The following is a 22,720-nucleotide window of genomic DNA, read 5'->3' on the forward strand; positions in this document are numbered from 1 at the left end:
TTGGCTGTTATTCACAGAAATAATTCACTATTTCCAAGTTTTGTTCTAACTTAAAATATTTTTTTCTTGTTTTGGCAGTTGGCAGTGACTCAAACCGATTTCTTTTTCTATCTGTAGGGTCTGTGTTGTTCCAGGTTCTAAAGTACATACTTAAATGTAAACACACAAACCATATTTCCGAGTGCAGAGAAACTGCTCAAATGGTTCAAATTAGACACATGGTTAAAAATTTTCTGGAACTGGTTATACTGAAAATGCATATATAAAAATTATTATATATTTAATATATATAATCTTAAAATAATAATTTTCTCCTCCACAAAGCATACCCAGATATCCTGAAATTATTATTAAATATCACAGAAGATATTAAAATCTTTATTTGGTCATCACAAAGTTAAACCATGTCTAAAGTTGTGTAGTGTGATTTCCTTGAAAATATATCGTTTTAATATTCCTCCATTATTCTGAATCCTTATTTAAACAGTGGTGAGAGAGAAGGCGGGGGGGCGGGGGGAAGGGAAATGCTGCACAGTGAAAGCATAAAATAAATAGAGAGAGAAAAAAATACAGTATCTCTTTAAAGTCATATACTCCATCCAAAATCAACTTCATGCAGGTTGTTCAGTATAAAAGGGATAGATTAAAAAATGTCAAGATAGTCTTTGATATGAGCAGCTGTTGGTGAGATAATTTGCTTTCTTGCTGCTAATAAGTTCATGAATTTTATTAGGAAAATCTGCCTCATGTCTTGAATCAGAAGGACAAAGGAGATAGCATATTGCATGCATGATGCAAAGAGTACAGTAATGCAAAACATCTGGGTGGAGTGGACGACAGTTCAAACTGATGTTCAGTCTATTAAAGAAGCAACCTTCTCTTTGGTTGGTTTTTCTTTTTTTTTTTTTTTTTTTTTTTGGTTTGTTTGTTTGTTTGTTTGTTTCCCCAGGAAAAAAAAAAAACATTGACAGATTTCTCCTTGAAGAAGCATTTTTTTTGATCCAGTCAAATAAGTTTGCATTTGATCCAGTCAAATAAGTTTGCAAACCTGAATGATCTAGATGAAAAATCTTGTGTTTGTGACAAAGCAGTTTTAGAGGCCCTGTAGTTGATTTTAACCAGAACTGTTCTTTGCACACTAGTAACCACATGTCAGTTTCCACAGGAGAAAATCTGGCTGTTTATTGATAAACTCTTAAAAAATACGTTCTTTTCTTATACCAGTATATGAATGTAATATTTATTGAGTCACTTATTAACGTAAGTGAATCAAATACGTGTGGTGTTTTTTCAGGCTTACTTCATAAATATGTACCTAATTTATCAAGTAATTAGGAGATAATGAGCCATGAACAATAAATAACTGCGTCTCAGGCATAAAAATGTGAACTTTTGGGACTTCCAGACATTTCTTGGAAAATGGGAAGCTACATAAATGGTTGTGAGTAAGTTTTCCCAGCAGTGATGAGATAAAGTTTCCTTTTTTTCCTCCACATATTAGACTCTATTCTCATGCCCTCATTTTTTGTCTAACTTTGCTAGAGGGTATTAGATTTTCATATTCTTTCAAACAGTGATCTTGAGTCACTTAAAATCTGGTAATTAAGATCTGAATGAGTATCTGATGTTGGCTACAAAACAGATTCAATCTGCATTAAGGAAACTCATCCCATGGTTGGAAGGAACAATATCAGACTATGCTGCATCCTTTCCATTTTGCTATAAGGAAGAGATGTTAAGGTGAATTGGTGTATTCTTTGATAGAAATTTAACAACTACCACTCAGGACAGTGTTAACTTGTGTGCAACCTTTACTCCCTAGCTGTGAAGCAAAACTGTGGTTTAAACCACCTTCATGCAAGCAAAGAGGGAAAAAAATTACAAGAATTTGTTGATTCTTCATTGTGTGAACACCATCTCACCCGTGAATCACCTAGGCATTGAAAAGGGCAATACACATCCACTTTAGTTTGTAGAACCTCAAAACACAAAAATCACTTGCATTAAGGCTGTGCTTAGTGGGATTTCAAGAACTTTACTCCTTCTTGCTCAACTGAATGTTTTAACTTACAAAAAAGGAAGACTATATAAGAAGTCTTCTTTGTAAAACCACAAAAAGATTTAACATATGGTAGGGAAAAGAATCCATTCCTTTTTCTGCTGGCAAAGAACACCACCGCTTCTAAACATAGCGACGTCATATTTTCTTACTCTCACAATTTCCTTTTCACTTTCACTTCTCATTCAAGGAAGCTGAAATACCAGAACTTTTTCCTCATTTCTCTACTCTGTAAATCTACCCGTTCTCCTAGAAATCCTAAGCAGCCATCATCTGGCAAGTCTGTCTACTTCAGGTTAAATCAAATAGGTCTTTTGCAAAGGTGACGTTTTCAAAGCTTGGTGTGTGAAACTAAACAAATATTTGTGTGACCCTAACTTACACATGTGGAATTCATATCTGCAAATATCAAAGGGGCACCTAATTAGACATGGGTGTGTGAAAAGAACTGATTTGTGCTTACATACTGCGTATGCTTGAGTATAAACTGTCTTTGCACAAATATGTGACTAAGTTGAGTCTTTCTAAATTTTTCACTTATTTCCTTCATCTTCTTTGCTCATACTATTAGCTCCTGCAAGTCCCAAGTCAATCAGAGGCTGCGCCATCATCTAGAATGTCTCCATCCCCATATGCAAGGCAATACAACTCCGGTTTCAGAACTCACATTTCCCCCTGATAACTGGTATTCATACCTTACATTAAGTAAAATTTCATGATCTCTTTTATTAATTCACAGCTGTAATAATGAACCTTTAGTTTCAGTATCTTCTTGTAAAATACTGCAACTGTTTTCCTGCATGTTAGGGTAATAGACTGCTGTATGAAGTTGAGCACATGCATAGTTTCTTTGGCAAGAAGCTATACATGTAGTTGTGTCTGTCTGGTAAGCAGTTAGTCCTTATATACACAGCCCGTTTAATGCATTCTTCATATGCTTAGTGTGATTTAAAGGACCATATTTTGCTCTTACTTGCATCCATATACGGCTTTTGACTCTCAGTCACTTTGCAATTAACAGCGCTGATTTAAGACATCCACATCTTCCACCTGTCTGCTCCCATTTCCCTTCTGAAGGTTACTGAGCTGGAAGAACCGGAAGAAGGGAAGGTGTTCCCATAGGATTTTCCCGAGGAAATCTTGTTTTCTGAGCACAAACTCACTTTTTTCAGGAGTTTAAAATCAGATACCAGACTTTACAGTGTCATGGCTGTCAGCACACATTTGCTCCTCAGACAGGATGGAAATCTGGGGCAGAAGTAGTGGACAAGGCATACGGCAGCAAGATGCTCTAAAACATCACAATTTGGTTCACTGGACAGGTCTGTCTTTGTGTCTTTTATGAATCTGGGATAGCTATCCCCTTATTCTTCCCATCATTCAGAAGATTCAACGCTGCCTTTTCATGTTCAACACTCCCATAGAAACACTTTTGTGTCTGGAGGAGTTTCAGATGTACATCTTTGAAATGTCTTCCAAAGATCAACATCATTATAGTATTAAGTTTATGATCTTATGGTTTTCTGTTTTCACCTTTCCCCACAATAAATTTCTCTCAGTATAATTTAAATGCAGGGCAGCAGCTCCTGTGGCATTGTAAAACAGTACTTTCTGATGGCATGTTCGTTCCTGTTGCTTAAGCATGCTCTCATACCAGCGAAGGTTCCTTTTTGCAATTTGTAATTATGTGCTGAAAATAAATGAAAATGTTATTTCACTCCCTTTATATATTTGAGTTGTATGCTACAGTAAGCTTTGAAGAAAACCCACAGGTTTGCAGTAACACTCATTCATGTCATCATGAAATAAACTTTTATATTCCCTGATAGGTACTTAGTTGTATGATTGGTACTCGTATGAGTACTTCTAGGGGTAATTATATAAACAATGAATATGAAGAATACTGCTGCTCTTGTCATTTCATCTGACTTTAAATTAGATGTTCTGCAGCTTTATAATGTGTTATTTCATGTCATTCAAGGCTCTGTTGTATGCTGAACAGCTAGCTAAAGCCTTTGACCTTTATGCTTTTTTCTCAGTGTAGCATCTAGTTTTTGTTGTGAACATTCAAACTGAACTAAAGTAACATTTGTGTTCTGACTGAACGATACACTAACTTCTTTTTTTTTTTTTTCCTTTTCAAGCTAAAAAAATCACATCAGAGCCTACAACTGTTAAGCTGATCACATCTCTGAAAACCGACAGTGTGAAATCATCATCTGCTCGAGTTACTCTTAAACCTCCTGTTTTTGAGACTCCGATTACTGAAGTGGCTGTCACCAAAACAGAGGTCCCTGCTTTGGAGGAAACAACCATAGAAACTGAAGAAGATACAGAAATGACTACTGATGTGGCTGAGGAAAAAAGGGAAATGGAGGTGCTTATGGAGAACATTAAGTTAACCACCCTTCTACCTCAGACTGTCACAGATGGTGAAATAAGCACTTACGATACGCTGGGAAGGACTGAATACGATGTTTCACCTAGGTTAACAGAGAGCACATCTGCAGCATTGGAACTGGAGCACACTTACTCTGAAGCAGAGTTGCCCGAGGAACAAGGTAGGTCTGAAAGCATTGAGGACGCTTTCTTGACCTCTATAATTTTTCAGGATAGCACAGCTGTAGCTAAGAGTTCCGCTGGTTTGTGGGAAGATACTGAAACAGGAGATACACAAAAACATGATGCTGATAATCAGACTGAACAAATAGAAGTGGGTCCTGTGATGGCAGCTACAGATAGCTTGTTACCAACTCCCCGGAGAGAGTTTCCCAGGACAGGGACTTCAGTTTCACTAACAAAAGAGTATCTTGGTGCCCACTCAACAAAAGAACCCACAAAAAAGTCAATGGAGGCAAAATCTGACAAGAAACTTACAACTGTTGTAATCCCTAAAGCTTTGTTAACTGATCAGTATGATCTTACTACAGAGGGGGAGGGCACAGAGAGCATGTACACCATTATGCCTGATAGAGTTTCTGGCATGGCTACTGGTAGCACCCCAGAATCAGATGTGCCTGCTGCATCAGAGACACTCGTAGATGAGCATGCAGTAACCACTGGACAGTTTTCTACAGCAGATAAGTCAACCCCATATGTTAAATTTAGTTCTGTGATGGTGTTTGATAATGAGGCATCAGCTCAAGGAATCAGAGAGGACCTGAGAGATGTGCAGCCTACCGTGTCATCCGGAATACCTGTATCCTTTTCTGTATCGACTGTTAATCAAACAGGATCTGAGGCCATCAATCTCTCAGGAAGTACTGTTTCCCTCCAAAACTTTGGAGAAGGCACCACATCCGCTATCCACTCATCTCAGCAAACAGAAGAATCAGCCATTTTAGAGGAGCAGGAGAAAACAAAGGAGCCAGAAACAAGAACAATGGATATTAAGATCTCTCATGCCACAACTGTCATTCCTACTTGTGTTACAGCAGAATCTGAGGGTTGCTCTGCAAGTGAGAAGTTCACACAGACTCCTCTGGCTTCTGGCATGTCGCTGCCAACAGATGAAGGTCAGGGGTATATGACAGAAGAGTCATCTCGTACTGAGGGAGTACATGAGTTAGATACAGAAGATGGTATCTCTGGAATGGAGCCTACATCTCCAGGGCAAATTACAGAATATACAAAGCATCCAGAAGCTCTGATTTCAGCAGTTACAGATGAAACTGAGACAAGCATGAAGCCAGTGGAAATGAAAAGTGATGAGGGAGCTGTATCAGCTGATTTTAATGAGAGTAAAGATACTACAGGTGTCTCCCACACAGGCAGCTCTTTGGATCTGGAAAGGACCACAGTATCCAAAGTATCAGTGGATGAAAGTAGTGCAACAATAAAGTCTTTTAGCTCCTCAAGTGTTACTGTTATGCCCACAATCATGGAGGTAACAGAACATGAAGGAGATGAAACATCAGGGTATGTTTTGCAAGTGTCCATTCCAACCCCAGAGGCCGAACAAAGAGAGGCTGCTGAGACATCGGTAACAACGCCTGCTGAAGAAGTGTCTGCTGAAATGGAGGTCTCAAAATACACGGTGGCAGAGGAAGGCCAGACACGCACTGCGACATCAGCTGAGGATCAGTCAGTGGCAACACTTCAAGACAGAAAAGGAACACCATCAGTTAGCTTTGGAGGGACAAAGGAATCTATTGTATTTACAGATGTAACAGAGGTAGATACTTCAGTTCCACAGGAAAAACATGATGCTTCTCTAGTTCCAGTTACTGTAGAGAGTGAGGTCACTAGAGATATGCCAGTTACTACTGATCAGACTGAGTTTGATGATATCTTTCATACGGAAGCAACAGAAACAACTGGGAAAGATAGTAAGGTCTTCCCAGAGGAACTCTCCACAAAAGAGCAAGATAAGGAACCAGGTACTGCCACAGACTCTACCTTATCTGTGACATCTGTCCAAACAGATGAACAAAAGACAGCACCAGGATCTGAAGCATCTCAGACAGCTGTTCAAGAAAAACAGGATGAGACAGGTTCAGCTTATGATGAGACATATCCAGCAACAGAAGTGTCAGTGCCTGCAGTGAAGTTCACAGATTATGGAAGAGTTCTGGAACCTGATGAAACTAGCACCAGGACCTTGCACCTCACAGTGACTCCGAAAGCCGAAACTGCTACTGATCAAGAAAAGGTCACTGAAGGGATGCCTGTCGCAGTGGGTACCCAAGCAAAAGCACACGAAAGCAGAGGAATGCCCTCCAGGGAAGAAGACAGTGATGTCGGGAGCTGGGAATCTGTGTTGCCTCCCCATATGATGCCAACAGGTCGTTCTACTGTGGAAAGCATTACTCATCTGACTTTGGGAGCTTCTCCAAGACAAACTCTGGAAGGTTCAGGAATATCAGAACCTGAAGAAATAAAACCAGCTACATTTTCAGCTAATACAACAGATAAGGCAATAATTCTCAGCGATGTAACTACACCTTCCATTAGTGCTATAGACAAAATTCATCCTACATCAGCATCCAAACCTTTTGTTGCTCAAAAGTCACCGCGTATCATTCCTGAGGAAGAAGAGGAGGTAACAAGCAATGACATCATCATAATTGATGAATCTATTTCTCCCAGTAAAGCCACTACTGATGATGATCTGACAGGAAAGATGTTAGAACCAGAAATCGATAAGGAATATTTCACAGCATCCACTGCTACTGCAGTTGCACGACCTACTGCACCACCGAAAGTGAAGGAGGCCACAGAGGCTTTGCAACCTCAAGAGGTGTCTCCTTCTACTTCACACCCTGATAGTGGAAATGACATAAGATTATATGTTATTCAAATCACAGGCAATGATACAGGTAAGATTTTGCCTTTTAGACATGCAGTCCATCAGAATGGACAATTTATCATAACAAACAGGTGTACTTTAGCATATACTGGAGATGTTTCTCGGATCACTGAAGAATGCAAAACACAAGTTTTATCTAGACAGCAACTTACTAAATATTGGTAGGTCTGTTTTTCTATCCATTTAAAAAACTCAGAAATGTGTTATATATACGGTTTGGGGTGAGATTAATTCCTATGTAAGAATGAATATGAAACTGTTATATTTCCTCTTAAAAGTCATGATGGCTATAGTACAGTTTTCTTATTTAACGTTGTCAAGTCACTGATTTAACTTCAGCTATCTGTGAAACAAGCGTTTTAATTTCACAGCTTCCATTCCATGCATTACTAGTCCTAAATGAAGCACTAGATTATTTTAACATTCCATTAGTCTGTAGCAATTAACAATGCCATGTACAGTGTAGCCAGCTAAAAAAGGTTAAGGCACTCTACTGTGTCCACAATTGGATGTCCTGTGATTTGGGGGAAGGGTTTTTGCACATTTTGTAGCGTATCATAACACTTTCAAAAATTTGTTTCACAGAATCTGTGATGCAAATTGACATAACTTTTAGTTTCATTACTTTTTTTAGCTGATGGCCCTGTACATGTGTATGTAGCTTCAGTTCCATGGGTATCCAGAACACAAATTCCTAAAGTAGCAATGTACTCTTGAGTTTTATAACAAATGTGTCTCCATAATGCAATAGCTGAAGCCTATGCAATTTTGCATTAAAGAAGCCTGTGAACCAACTATTATTTAAGATGTTTTGGTAAAACCTTATTTTTTAAAATGGAATGTAGAACTGACAATAAGGATAAAGCTCAAAACATCTATTAGGTTAAATGTTGCATTCTGTTTAGTTATTTTATAGGGGTTTGGTTTTTGTTTTTGAGAGAACATAGTAAAATTTCATTTTATGACTTATACACTTTAACTATATGTAATGCTTTTGAATGTTTATATAAGAAACTGTTTTCTCATTGGTTCTTTTCCATAACATCCATGTCTTTAAAGAACTCATCCAACAGAACGCATAATTTCTGGAAGTCTTTTTGTTGGTTTCATCAAGTAGGTGCTTGATAGAATTTCATTCAAAAATCAAAAGGCAGAAGTAGTTTCCTTGAGACATGCCATGCCATTATTAGACTTTTCATACAGTGTATTTTGTATATTTATTCACTTCATGCTTATTATTCTACTTCATATATACAGGACAAGTCATATCAGTGGTAGCTTAACCTTCTATTTCAGAAAATAATAGTTCTGCTACTACAGTTAACTACAGTTAAACACTACTTTTGTTTCTGTGGTATATTATCATTGTTTTGTATGAAGCTTTAGATGTTGCCAGTGTCTTGGAAGTCTCAATTAAATGAGACGAGTCCGGTAAGTCCCAACAGAAAGGTAATTTCTGAAGACTAAAGTTAAGCCACATATTAAATAGTTTTGTACCTGTGGAAATTCAGTTACTTTGGCTTAATGATTAATAGTTGGACTGTGTAGTAGTGAACTAATTTTCCCTGTTACTTTGCTGAGTTATACTACAGTTTATTATATATGACAGAGGGGATTGTATTGGGCAGCTGTACATTCCAGGTGGATGGAAAGAAGTAGGATGGTCTGGAAGGATGTGGAAACTTGGTGGTTTTTCAGATAGTGCACAGGATATACAATGCGGGATTTATCTGCGTATACATCAAGGAGAGCCTTATTTTATAGTTTTTCGAATGGTGTGGGTATGTGATGCATTAAATTAGGAATTAGTTCAAAATGTGTTATCTAAAGGACAGTGGATAAATGCATAACTGCTCCTCATAGCTACTCGTGCTTTCACTTGGGTGATCAGGTCCTCAGGACAGACTTTCTTCAGTATTTTCCTTATGTACCTTCACAGGCTTTCTAAAGCTGTGCATGCATTTTCCAGGTATGTATGTGCATATGTGTGTGGGTGTTTATAAGCAGAGTTAAAGCTATACATCCATAAAATTGCCTTTAGGAATGATTTAGTCTGTCAGCATGGAAAAAAAAGATCTTTTTCTTGAAATATTATGACATTTTCTATATGGCAGCATCTGTATTCTCTTTAAACATAAAGGGATTTATCATTTATCTGGTGCAAGGTCAAAAAGGAGTTTATTTTTCTGTTTTCAGTGTACGGCAGTGGAAATTCTTCCATTTAGCTATCCACAAAGAAAAGGCACCCTATACCTACTTACCACAAATTAAGTCAGAGCTGCCAAAGATTTATTCTGTCTGAGGATTTGAATTAGTGTTTCCTCTCCTTTCTCCAGAAATGAAAGACTGCATCTGAAAAATCCTGTCCAGCCCAAGTTTCACTCCATTGTTCCTCAACCCATAAACTCTTCTTTGTACTGAAGAAAATGTACATAGGAGGTGCTGAAGAGGAATGAATTTGGCAAATTTTAGTAACATAAGCCTTTCACTAGGACATTGTTCAATTTCTTATTCTATCACTCTTTGAAAACTGATCCACAGTCATAATGATCCACTACATAAACTGTACCTTTCACTTCTTGCTCTCAGCTAAATGGGAAAAAGACAGACGGTTGTCATCACTACATCTCTCTGATAAAATAAAGGTTTTTCCTCCTTTACTTTAACTTGTTTTCAAGATAATATAGCTTAACACTCTTAAATAAAATGATCAGGGAGAGTTACAAGCAAAGGCCAGCGTGATTTTCAAGTCAAGCCTCCAAAAGAGCCTTCTAAGAAATGACAACTTGCTTACCAAAGCCCTTCAAATACTAGCTGTTTCAAACAGGAATAATACTGAGAGGTTGGCTGTACAAGCGGTATTGTGTATAAATGAATATAATATTTTCCCTCTTGTGTATACACAAGTGTTGGAAATATTGATGATATTAATTTTTTTCCATCTTTCTTCACCTCCTTGTTATTCAGCTTTTGCCAGAAGCAACAGTTTAATAGTGAAGCAGGCCTCAGCAGAAATATGGTACCATGTTTTGTTTCCTATCAGCCGTATCACTTAACTGCAGTAAAAACTTGGTATTATACTAACACGCTGAATATTACTCTCTGCAGCTCCATCTGTAGCGTAGGCATAATAATATTTAAGTGCTCCATGGAGGTGCTATTAGGCTTTGTTGTTGTGAGCAATACTTTATGCTCCATGTTGAAGGGAAGGGTCATGCCAAGCGAATGGAGTTTTGAGAGACGGAGACATTTTTAGCAGTTCCCAGCAAGGAGGAGAGAGCATATCCCTTGCGGCGCAGGCGTCCCTTTGTGATCGGTGGGTGTCCTGCCTCCCGGTGAAGCGTGGCAAGGGCAGCCTGTTGCTGCTCTGTCTCTGGTGAGTTCACCTGTGGCCATGCACTGCTAGAGGGAGAAGCAGGAAGGGTTTCTCGCGCTTTTCTTCTCAGTCTCAAACCCTTGCTAAACGGGCACCAACTTTGCTGAAGTGCTTTGAAGCCTGTGACTGGAATGTGCTGTCGATGTATGGAATGTGTTATGGATACATAGAATGTGGAAGATATTATTCTTCATTATTGTTGTAGACTCAAGCTGCACTTGAAAGATGTTGAATGTTCACTGGGTTAAATTCAATTAAATATAGTGGCAAGGATCTTAGGCTGTCTTAGACACCACCCCCACAACCCACCCCTTAACATTAAGTAGTACAATACATAACTGAAACTTGATATTAAATATTTTTATTCTTCTAAACACAATAAGACCTTATATTTATTAGACCAGAAAGAGTTTGTCCTAGAGGACTTCTTTCCATGTGCCATCCAAGAGGTAAATAGTTATACTCTTAGTTTTTAAAATGCATGCTTGCGATCGATTAAAACTTTCATAAAGAAAGTTTCGGTTACTTTTAGATAAAAAAAATTACCCATGGAAACAAGTAATTTGGGGGCCTGGTGGAAGGTCAAACGCATTAGCTTAAATACTGGAAAATGCACTCTAATGCTGGCAAGAAAGAACATACCACTGAATGGATTAAGCTGCTTATTTGTATAAGAATACAGCAGTTTTCATTGAGAAAATGTATTGTACAAACAATCCATATACTTTTCCTGTGAGCAAGTGTGAGGCAGGTGCACAACTTAATGAGGGATGTAAGAAATGGTTTTTCTGACAGCCTATGGCACATGGGCAGATCTAGAGCAGGTGTCCCAGTTAATAAGGAAAATATATTTGTGCATGGGGAAACATCCCTTTTTATGCTACAAAAAGGACCAGGCACATGTATCACAATGGAAGGAGCCTGGAACTTCATTCACTTGAGTGGAACAACAGGCTATTCCTTTGGGCTAGTGACTGTGTTGTGGAAGTGAGAAAGCAAAATAGCCCTGCACTGTGATGTGTTACCACGTTAGCAGCTTTCCGCTGCATCAGATAGGACGGAATAGTTTGTCTTTCACTGCAGAGATGCAAAACGTAACACCTCGTGCCCTTTTGTGTTCTCATCGCTCCTATGTGTTGTAGCGTGAGGGGTGATGCTGTTGCTGGAAGGTAATGGATTAGCAGCTGAAAAAAAACCCCAAACCTGAAGGAGCTTTCAGCTCATAAAGCTTTCATGAGCTGAAAAATGCTTGTGGGGGTGTTGTTTAACAGTGGTTGAGGGGATGCTGGAAACATAACTCTTGTCTCTATCAGGAGTAATTTGCACACCTGCATTTTTTGGAGACATTTGAAAGTCTTTACTTAGTGAATATGTTTCAAAGTGCTTATTGGACCCTGGGACTCACACCAGCTCTGTCTGGTTGCTTGTCCCCTCCAGCTTTGAACAGAACAAAACTGTAGGAACTTGCGCTTTGTAGATGTGGAATTTTATGGAAAGAGGTTACAAACCTTTGTGTTCCAACATGTAATTCTCTGACATGCATATTTCTGTCTTAGCAGTGTAAGAGGGGATGTGAAATTTGAATGAAATGTAGAATGGTAATGAGTCATAGTCATAAACCTTAACAAAGAAGGCAGAATAGAGTCTTTTCAGGTCTGTCTTAGGCTTTGTCTTAAAATTCATTTAATCCTGTTGTTTTCTCAGCTCCTTCTTGGAGGGCTGTCCCAGATCGTCATGGCTCTCTTTAAGTCTGATTCTAATATCTAGCTGGAATTGCTTCTTGGCCAGTTTATACCCATGTTTTTTCTTGCCAGCATTGTCTTTAGCTTGAATAGGTCTTTTTTCTTTCTGACACTTATCCCTTGATACTTTTATTTCTCTGTTCAGTTATAGAGAATAACCATGTCCCTTTTCAGCCTTCATTTTTCTAGCTTCTGAGGGGAATGTGTGTGGGGGAGAGTGGAAATGCTCTGGGAGCATGCTGGGAGGAAAGATGCTGGCTCCGGAGTCTGTGGGTGTCAGGATGGTGCTATGACCAGACCAGATGATGGTGTGGAGGGACAGGAGCTGCATGCCTCACAACACCATTTCCAGGCAGCACCTCAATTGCAACAGAACCAGCTTAAAAGCATGTAGCATGTAGGCTTCTATTTGCCTGCACCTGTACCCACATTGTTCTCTTTTAAGTTATTTCATTTATGCCTACTGGCAAATATGTGTCTGGACACTGCTCTTTGTAGTATACACACATGTGCTACGTGCAATTTTTGGTGTACCTTTCAAAAATTACCTGTATTAATAATTGTTTAGAGAGACTTCTGCTGAAGGTGTGGAGACTTTCTTTTTTATGTGAGAAAATCACCATTTGTTTTTCTTCAAATTAGAAGTACATGCTACTGAAACCTACTGTTTATTCATAGGACCTATTTCAAATCAAAGTTTAGTGTAAAGGAAAGATGTTGTCTTGCATTCACTGCATTCTGCTACGTTATGCAGTGACTGATAACACCCGAGTGATGTGCAAGAATAGGACTTCCCTGCCTGTGCAACCTGTTCAGCTTTCTTAACAAATGCTTAATCCTTGATTGCATACATTCAAGAGAAGAGTTCCCAATTTACCTAAACATTGTGGTAAGCAAAGTACCTTTTAATTTGCAAGTACATTTCAACCTGTATGCATTTGGACATGGTATTCTGTGGCCACGGTTTATTTGTATTTTGCAACTACACTGACCTGAATTCATTTCTGTTGGGACGTTGAAGCAATAGTAAAAGTGGCCTCATGTGGGCTGAACCAACTTCCCATCTTGTTAAATGAAAAATCTCCTATTTATTTAAAGGAGGGCAGGCTTGTCTCCTTATTAGCTGTAATGTTCCAGCTGACATGAGGACTACGGCAGCTGCTGCTCCTCATCAACCCTGGAGAAAGATCACATTCCCTGCTGCCCTGAATGCGCTGCAGTCAATGAACGTGGTCTTATTTCAGTGTTTGAATTAGTAATACAGTCCTTCCTGGTAGTGTTTTGTTTTGAGCCCTGGGCTTGTGTGTTCAGCTAAAAAAGAAAACCACCTAGTGGTTTTGAAACACATTTCCAAATGAAACAGGTTTGTCAATGTTCAATAGCTACCGAAGTAATTTTCATGCCCTGAATGACCAAATTCTCCGTGTTATTTGTAAAACCTGGCATAGAGACAGCCAAGTTCGTGTTTTGTCTAGAGTAACTGAAGTGTTAAATGCTAAGTAACATGGCCAGATTCTGATATCATCTTCCCCAGTGTAATTACACCATAGTAATTCCAATGAGGTGATTGAGAGCAGAATTATTATGGGTATGTGGACATGGTAGATATCAGAGTGTCTTCATAACATTTACAGCTTCTGGTTCACTCAATAATTAGGTGATTTTTTCTTCAGAATGAGTCTGTGTCACATATTTAACCCAAACTGGTAGCCTTGCTGTTCAATTAAACCAGCTGGAATTTTTCTGTATTAGAATACTCATGTTGTTACTGGTGCTGTGGAGGGCTTTTCAAAATAGGTTGGACATCATCAAATGTAAATCATATTTAAAATGCAAGAGCAATGGTGCCCTGTATGAAAACAAGCCCTAATAAACAAGTAATTGTAGCAAATTCAAACTTTTTGTAGGCTGCTCCTTCCTCCAAACAAAGGAAAAGAAAAAACTAACCTCATATCCAACAGAGCTGAAACTTGATACTTAGAAAGTTTCACAAGAAGCTAAGACTGTGAATTAATAAGTAGTTTTTAGGCCACTATTGCTGGCTCTTCCTGAAGACTTATTATAGAACAATAATTTCTTTTTTCACATTCCTTTACAGACTTCCATAGATACAAGGAACAGTGCCCTCGCATTAAATACTGTTCAGAGGATGCCTACACATTCCCTGCTGTTTTTGCATTGTTTCCAAGGAAACGTCTCAGATCTAGACATAGGGATTACACACTTCTAGCTTTCATATAGCTCTTTGTTTATTCATCAGAGAAATGAAGGAATTTTATTCATAGGTACAAAGTAGTTTTTCATACTTATGTTCTGAAGGAGAGGAATCCTTTTAGAAGTCTTAAGCCTTATTGCAGAAAAGATGGGCTGTCTTTTACATACAAACACAGTATGAATTAATTTTTTTTGAGGAAAGTGTTTTCCTGTACCAGAGTTTTCTGAATGTATCCAGATTGTAACAAATATTAGTACTTATAATGAGGATATAATCTTTTTTGCCTCTTTCAGAGAATATTATCTAAACCATTTTACTTTACATGAAATAATTCATTGGATACAGCGAAACTCTGAGTGAATGCAGGATGTGATCCTGGAAATTTAAATAGAGGTATTTCTGTAAGTGGCTTAAAGGCTAAAGGTCTTAATAGAAAGACATTATGAAGATACTGTAGTAACTTGAGTTACTACTCCTGCTGCTGTAGTAACTCAAGTCATTTTGCACAAGCAGCCAGGTGTAGGGCAAGCATGATTTGCCCCGCAATGGGCTATTCCAGCAAAGCTTTGGTCATATTCCAATGAAGAAAACTAGAGCTTAAAAAACTATTTTCTGTGAGAAAAAAAGTGTATGTTGCCACACTGATTAGTAGCTCTAAATATCTTCCAAAAAGGAGCAGGGACTGCAGCCAAACTATGTATCTAATCAGCTGTGATTTTGAGTGCTGGCTGCATGACCAGTGGGAACGTGCAGACATTAAATTAAAGGTGTGCTTATGAGGTACTTGAAAGATGCTTGGAAAATTGTAGGGGATAAAATGTCAGAAAATTATCATGAGAAATGGCAGTACATATACATAAACTTCTCCAGATAGCTGTAAAAAGAGAATTGTGGTGTAGATAAGGTGGGGTAATCATCATCATAGCTTTAGTTCTTTGAACAGAGTTATTCAGAACAAAGCCATTTTGCATAGGGAGAATCCTCCTGAAAATATGTTTGGGTTCTGCTTTCTTTCCTTCCTTCCTTCTTTCTTCCTTCCCTCCTTCCTTCCTTCCTTCCTTTCTTTCTTTCTTTCTTTCTTTCTTTCTTTCTTCCTTCCTTCCTTCTTTCTTTCTTTCCTTCTTTTTTTCCTTCTTTCTTTCTTTCCTTCTTTCTTTCTTTCTTTCTTTCTTTCTTTCTTCCTTTCTTTCTTTCTTTCTTTCTTTCTTTCTTTCTTTCTTTCTTTCTTTCTTTCTTTCTTTCTTTCTTTCTTTCTTTCTTTCTTTCTTTCTTTCTTTCTTTCTTTCTTTCTTTCTTACCTCCTTTCCTTCTTTCTTTCTTTCCTTCTTTCTTTCTTTCTTTCCTTCTTTCCTTCTTTCTTTCTTTCTTTCTTTTTCTTTCTTTCTTTCCTTCCTTCTTTCTTTCTTTCTTTCCTTCTTTCTTTCCTTCTTTCTTTCTTCATTTCATTCTTTCCTTCTTTCCTTCTTTCTTTCTTTCTTTCTTTCTTTTCTTTCTTTCTTTCTTTCTTTCTTTTTTCTTTCTTTCTTTCCTTCTTTCTTTCCTTCTTTCTTTCTTTCCTTCTTTCTTTCTTTCCTTCTTTCTTTCCTTCTTTCCTTCCTTCTTTCCTTCTTTCTTCCTTTCCTTCTTTCTTTCTTTCTTTCTTTCCTTCTTTCCTTCTTTATTTTCTTTCTTTCTTTCTTTCTTTCTTTCTTTCTTTCTTTCTTTTCTTTCTTTCTTTCTTTCTTTCTTTCTTTCTTTATTTCTTTCTTTCTATTTATTTCTTTCTTTCTTTCTTTCTTTCTTTCTTTCTTTCTTTCTTTCTTTCTTTCTTTCTTTCTTTCTTTCTTTCTTTCTTTCTTTCTTTCTTTCTTTCTTTCTTTCTTTCTTTCTTTCTTTCTTTCTTTCTTTCTTTCTTTCTTTCTTTTCTTTCTTTCTTTCTTTCTTTCTTTCTTTCTTTCTTTCTTTCTCTTCTATTTTTTTCTTTCCTCCCTCCCTTCCCCCCTCCCTTCCTTCCTCTCTCCCTTCCTTCCTTCTTTCTTTTCCTTGCTTCCTTCTTTTCCTTCATTTTTTCTTTCTTTCTTTGTCTTGTTCTTTCTCCCTTTCTCTTGTCTCCCTTTCTTTTTCTCTTCTTTCTATTCCTTCCTTTCTTCCTTCCTCCCCTTATACCCCGCCCCCCCTTCTCTCTCCACCCCCCACCCCCCCCACCCCCACCCCCACCCCCACCCAGCCACATATGTAAACACTACTATTTGTCTTAGAGCTTGAACATCAGAATATTTCCTAGGGGTTTTTTTGGTACAAAAAATTCCTTCTTTAGGAAAAATTAGTTTGATCAAGAAAGTAAAATTGAGCACATGCCTACTATGTAAAGCAACCTTTATTACTCCTACACTAACAAGAGATCAACCTTTTTTTTCCCAGACCTATCACATTAAGGAGGGTACTGCGCATTTGTGCCTAAAGCCAAATATTGTTGACATTACTGAAGAAAGGGACAGGGGAAGGTGGTCATCTACTTTGACATTGTAACTGTAGTATTTTGACTTTTGCCCCAAATTTTTGTTGTGATAAGCTGTTTTTTATTCTTCTGGGAGGGGACACTCTCTTCTTATGTTAATAGGGCTAGAACTGGTTCCTTCTTGTTCCATCTGTGTAATGGCAGAAGCATTTGAGGTTGTCCCCGTGTGAGTGGATGTGACCACTGGTTGGTGGTGTAGTGGGCTAGGAAAGGGCAAGACCCATTCAGATCTCAATTTTCCCACTTCAGTCATGGAGTACCACACATGGGATTAAGGTTGAAGTCATTTTGATGAGCATTTGCTTTCCTTCCTAGCCAGCTCTTCTGTTTACCACCTGGCCTGTTGAGTTGTCCTGTGGAGTTGGACTTTTCTATATATATATTTCCAGACAGACCAGCTAACCCAGATACCGTGTGACTGCACAGTCTGACTTTTTGCTTTGTTTAGGATTTCAGCTGGAGAAAATGATTTATTACTCGCCCGTTGTTTGGGTTTGGGTAGTTTAGCCCTGCAGAGTTTTAGATTTGTCTTCTCTGTAGGCAATAAAATGTTGTCATTGGAAAGATGCTCTTGTCAGGGACCGCTCAGGAGGAGACAGCACTGGCTGGAGTGCCATGTAGTTAATGACAGATTGGAGTAGAAAGGAAGTGGGAATGGTTGTCCTTAGAATATTGTGTGACAAATACTCAGTCATTATTCAGGGAACTGTATCCTGCACTTGCTGGTACTTCGACTTGACACTGCGAGGCTGCCATTTTTAACAACTTGACATTTTATTCAATCTGTTTTTTCTTAACAAGTTTACCACTGTGTCAGGGGGGAACACAGGAAGCAATGAGGCTGAAGGAAACACCAGAGATTGCCAGAAGGCTTCATGATACGCTTTTATAATAAAACAGTTCCTTTATTTCTGACATGGTTTTTGCATCATCATGTGTATTGCTTTAAAATTTGGCAGGGGTGTTTAAGCACAGCCATGCAGGCCAGAGCCCCGTGCAAAACAGATGTCCACATAAGTGACATCCACTTTCCACAGGTGTTTCTGGTCATAGCCAACAACTCTGTCAAGATGGAGCTTGGGGGAATGGTATAGCTGTAAAAAGGCTGCAGTTTCAGAACATGCCAGCAATTGATACTCAGGTTTTCAACAGGGCTGTATCTTGCATGGAAACAGAGACACCCAAATATGGCAAAGCGGACTGGAGAAGTTAATTTGAGTAGGCAAGACTGACCACCCACCTTGAAATACTTTCAACTCCTACCCAGCCAGCTGTGCAAAAATTGCTTTTAGAGTACTTTCTTCCAGAAATTAACTTAAGTAGTTGAGATTTTTATGCAAGGTCAATTTATATGCAAGGTCTTTTTTTTTTTTTTTTTTTTTTTTTTTTTTGTTGCTGATGAGATTTTAAAAGTGCAAACATCTCTTTTGACTGTCAGAGGGAGAACAAAACATAAATTTGGATAAAATTTAGAACGTAAAAAAACCCCAAACTATTGAAATGTCCCTACATCCTTAAGCATTTCTGAAAGGAGCCAAAGTTAACAAAACTTTCAGAAATATATAACCAACTGGGGAACATTTTTAAGTGAACTAAATAAAACCTTTTGTTTATTTAGACTGAACAGTAATCAAGAACTGGATTTTACTAGACCTCATCATACGTACTAGTCATGTTAATGTGAGGTAGAAGGATTAAAATAATAAAAAATTTAATTATTTCTGGACCTTTCTTTGTTGTCTTTTACTTAGGTGTGTATAATAGTAGCCATGTTTCTTTAACACCTTAGACCAGCTCCTTGGCAGTATTCCCACCTTTTCCTGACAGGGGAGGTGGGGTATGCCTGAAGCACTGCTGCACTTTGACCGTGCTTAGGTAGGTTAATGATATTACAAGATGGCACAAGTTAGAGAAATTGCGTGTACCGAAGGCTGACACTTGGAATTTTCCTTCAGCAGGAAACATCTATATTTCAAAATCTTATTTCTTTTGAAATGAGATGAAAAGAACACTTAAAAAAAAAAAAAAATCCCTTTTCTATGAAACAAAATGGCCCAGAAGATGTTATCAGAATGTTTCATTTCTGTAAAATTGAAGCTTTCTGTTCCAATTTAAATGTAATATTTTAAGGGGGGGAAACCCTCCTTAATACAAAGGTTTTGCAAGAAAAAACATTCAATATATATTTCTGTATGGGGGTCATCTTGTCAGATCACTTCTTTACATCTTCACTGTGCTTTTAAAACAAAACATATTCAACGGTACTGACACATTCCTGTGGAATTGGTTTAGTTTTGTTTCACTGGAAGAGTTTCAGCAAGCCATAGTCATAAAACTGCTTGAATCTACTCAGACTGCAAATCTAGTCCCTGGCAGAGCTGAGGTTCAAGGGAGTTAATATTTGACATAAAGCTGTTTAAGTCTTCCCTCATGATAGATCCTGTTCCCAGCACGGATATGAGGATTCACTGGGTTTTCAGAGGGTTTAAATAAACCGTTTTTAACCTCTTCTACTTTGAGGAATCCTAAATATTTTCAAGGTGGAGACACCTGTTGGCTGAATTTTAAGTCTGCTGACTGTAGGCTTGCTCTTGGTAGGTCAGCTTTGCAAACCTGTCAGGAGTGTCCCACAAATGTGCAGGGATTTTGGGATAACCCATTAAAGACACTCATTTACGTTATTCAGAGAGTCTTAATCAAACATAGTGTGCATGTTTACTGAATTATTCCATGGATTGTCCATTTGGAGCTGCTTTTTGTAGCAGCTTCAATCTGCAGCAAATTCCATGAATTTACAAGGCAAAAGATAATGATTCATGAGTCTGCCTTCGGTCCTCATCGCCATCAGTGTGCTTTTCATTGCATTGTTCCTGCAATGACTTTCTGAGAATAAATGTTTTTTTGAACAAGTGAGGGTCTAATCAATAGCTGTTACGAAGCTTGAGACACCTGGCTTGAGTTGCCATTTAAGAGCCTACCCAAGATGATGGTCTGTTCTTCCATGATGAACTGAACCATTGTGCTATCTGCTAAGTATTAGGTATTTTGCTGGTCTCCTGGTCCTAGTCCCAGACACCCCTGACCTTGATCTCAAAGCATCCTATCCATTGGAGATGACAGTTAAGTCTTTTGCCAGGGAGTGCAAGTTTATCATCATGTGTGTGATGGGAGTCTTCTTCAGGAGGTGATGACCATGGTACTGTGCAGACCAATGGTAGTAAAGAGGAGGAGGCATTTAAAAATAAAAGTAGAGTACGTATCTGTGCGGAAGAAACAAGGTGACTTAACATGGATAACAGAGTAGTTAACAAGTATGCACAGGAGGAAAACCACCCAGATTTTTCTCAGTTTTTATCTTAAATTATTTATTGCTTTTCTCTCTGCATCAAATGTTTTTTACTTTCATTGCAAGTTACCACATTACCTTTTTCACAGTCACTGAATATTATATTTGCAGGAATTTGAGACAAAACCACATATATACAGTATTTTAACGACATTTTAGTCATACTATGGTCTAAATTCACCTTGATATAATTCTGTTGGAGCCAAACCCAGAAATTTTCAGGTTATCAAATGCAGGAAGAAATTAGACTAACACAAACTATTTTTTTTGTGCTAACCTGTCTTGTGGTTATGGTAGGGAACATTATGGAGTTTGTGATAGAATCATAGAACAGTTTGGGTTGGAAGAGACATTAAAGACCATCTAGTCCCACCCCCCTGCCCCGGGCAGGGACACCCCCCCCTCCCCCCAGCCCAGGCTGCTCCCAGCCCCGTCCAGCCTGGCCTTGAGCCCCCCCAGGGATGGGGCACCCACAGCTGCTCTGGGCAGCCTGGGCCAGGGGCTCCAGTACAGAATTTGTCACATTATGCAAAGAAACACACACTTTCAAAGCAAACAGTCCAAAATTGTTTTGGTCTTCTGTTTAAATTTCTCTTAGTTCTATTCTAATCAAAATATAGGGCCTGATTCAAAGTCCACAGAAGATTTTATGAATCTTTCTCTGAATTTCATGGGTTTATCCGAACTCTAGTCCTTCTACAAATGACTGAACTTTTTTACTTCTCACACACAACTCAGCATGTAGCTCTGAAGCAATAAATGGACAAATTGCAGGAATTTATAGATGAAATTCTGTTATCTGCAGGATTCCAGATTAGATATTAATGGTCTCATTTTGTTTTAGACTTCACACATTCATGCTAAATCTGCAAGTCTTCTGAAAGAAATATTTTAGGTTTTGAAAGTTTGGAAAACATCAGAATCTGTTTTCTCTTTAATTCTTTATTAATTCTTCTTCAGCTGCTTATCTGAAGGACTTTTGATAGGAAATTCTTACTGCCTGCCCCCTCAAAAATGATTGTGTAAAAGCCTTTTAGGGTTCTTTGTAGAATATTAAAAGTCTTCTCAAGAAAAAGTTACTACATGTTGCATACTTTCTGGATGTATAGAAGTTAGCTTGTCCCTTAGTAACACGGAGGCAACTTTTATATTTGATCCAGTGAAAAATTAATGTGGGTTTAGAACCAATTGTCATTAGCATGGTTGTAATGGAAATTAAAGCCACCTCAGTCAGGCGCTTCGTGGTTGTATGTAGTAGCAGTCAAGTCCTCTTGTGGCCAAGAAGCACCCTGTAGCCAGATGGATTTCTATTTCTAACACATAGTTGATTGTTACTGAGATACCTATTCCATACAGGTAATTTAAAACATCTAGGCATATTACATGGATTAAGAAACACTCTAGGCCTCTTACACTCATCCACCTATCTATTCCATCGCTGTGTCAGTGCGTACCTCATCCCTTTTTCTCAGTAAGAGGCTTTACTAATAAATCTCCTTTAGGACTTGTTTGGATTGGCAGACAGAACTGACACCCCTTGGTTTTACTACTTTTAATCTACGTGGTTTTACTTTCTTTTTCTGGGAGTCACAGTAACAAAGCACATCTTGGACAAATGCTCCTTTTGGCTTGTTTGCCATGATAATATGTGAACTATCAGTAAACATATTTAGCACCAGGACTCCTTTCCTTTAAAGCCCTCATTTCATCTCTTATTCATAGTCTCAGGTCTGTATGTCTTTACCTGCAGTTGGAATGGACGTGAACATAAATAGGGGCAACCTATGTCGGCTGCACCTAGCCAGTTTAAAACTATTGCAAGTGTTTGTGTGTCTGCCCTAAGGGTCTAACAAACCAGTTCAACAGATAAAACTTTCCTCTGCTGTATTCGTATTTTATGGTAGCCCTTAGGTTTTCATCCTAGTGTCTTGCTTATTCTTAGAGGACAAGGTTTTATGCTATATGAGCTATATTGTTACCTAGATTATTGCCCATCTCTGGGCTTTAAGAGAATTTTCCATAGCTGTTAACCCTGAGCACTGGCAACTTGATTGCTAGCACTGAATCATCAAAGCTCTAGAAAGGAGAAGAAATTATGACTAAAAAAATAATAGAATTGCATTCTTTACTATTTTCTTAAAAGGTGGTTGTTTTTTTCTTGGGAAAAACCAAACCAA

The 22,720-nt window shown here is 38.3% G+C and overlaps 1 protein-coding gene across 1 annotated transcript in view; it reads left to right on the forward strand.

The window, feature by feature from the left end:
- VCAN (versican) overlaps window positions 1-22,720 on the forward strand; it is a 116,753-nt gene that overhangs the window by 53,972 nt on the left and 40,061 nt on the right. Inside the window, exon 7 of the mRNA XM_040580720.1 lies at window positions 4,204-7,377. Within this exon, the coding sequence (XP_040436654.1) occupies window positions 4,204-7,377 (3,174 nt within the window). The remainder of the gene's footprint in view (window positions 1-4,203; window positions 7,378-22,720) is intronic.

Source organism: Falco naumanni, chromosome Z (genome assembly GCF_017639655.2).
Source record: "Falco naumanni isolate bFalNau1 chromosome Z, bFalNau1.pat, whole genome shotgun sequence".
Taxonomy (NCBI): domain Eukaryota; kingdom Metazoa; phylum Chordata; class Aves; order Falconiformes; family Falconidae; genus Falco; species Falco naumanni.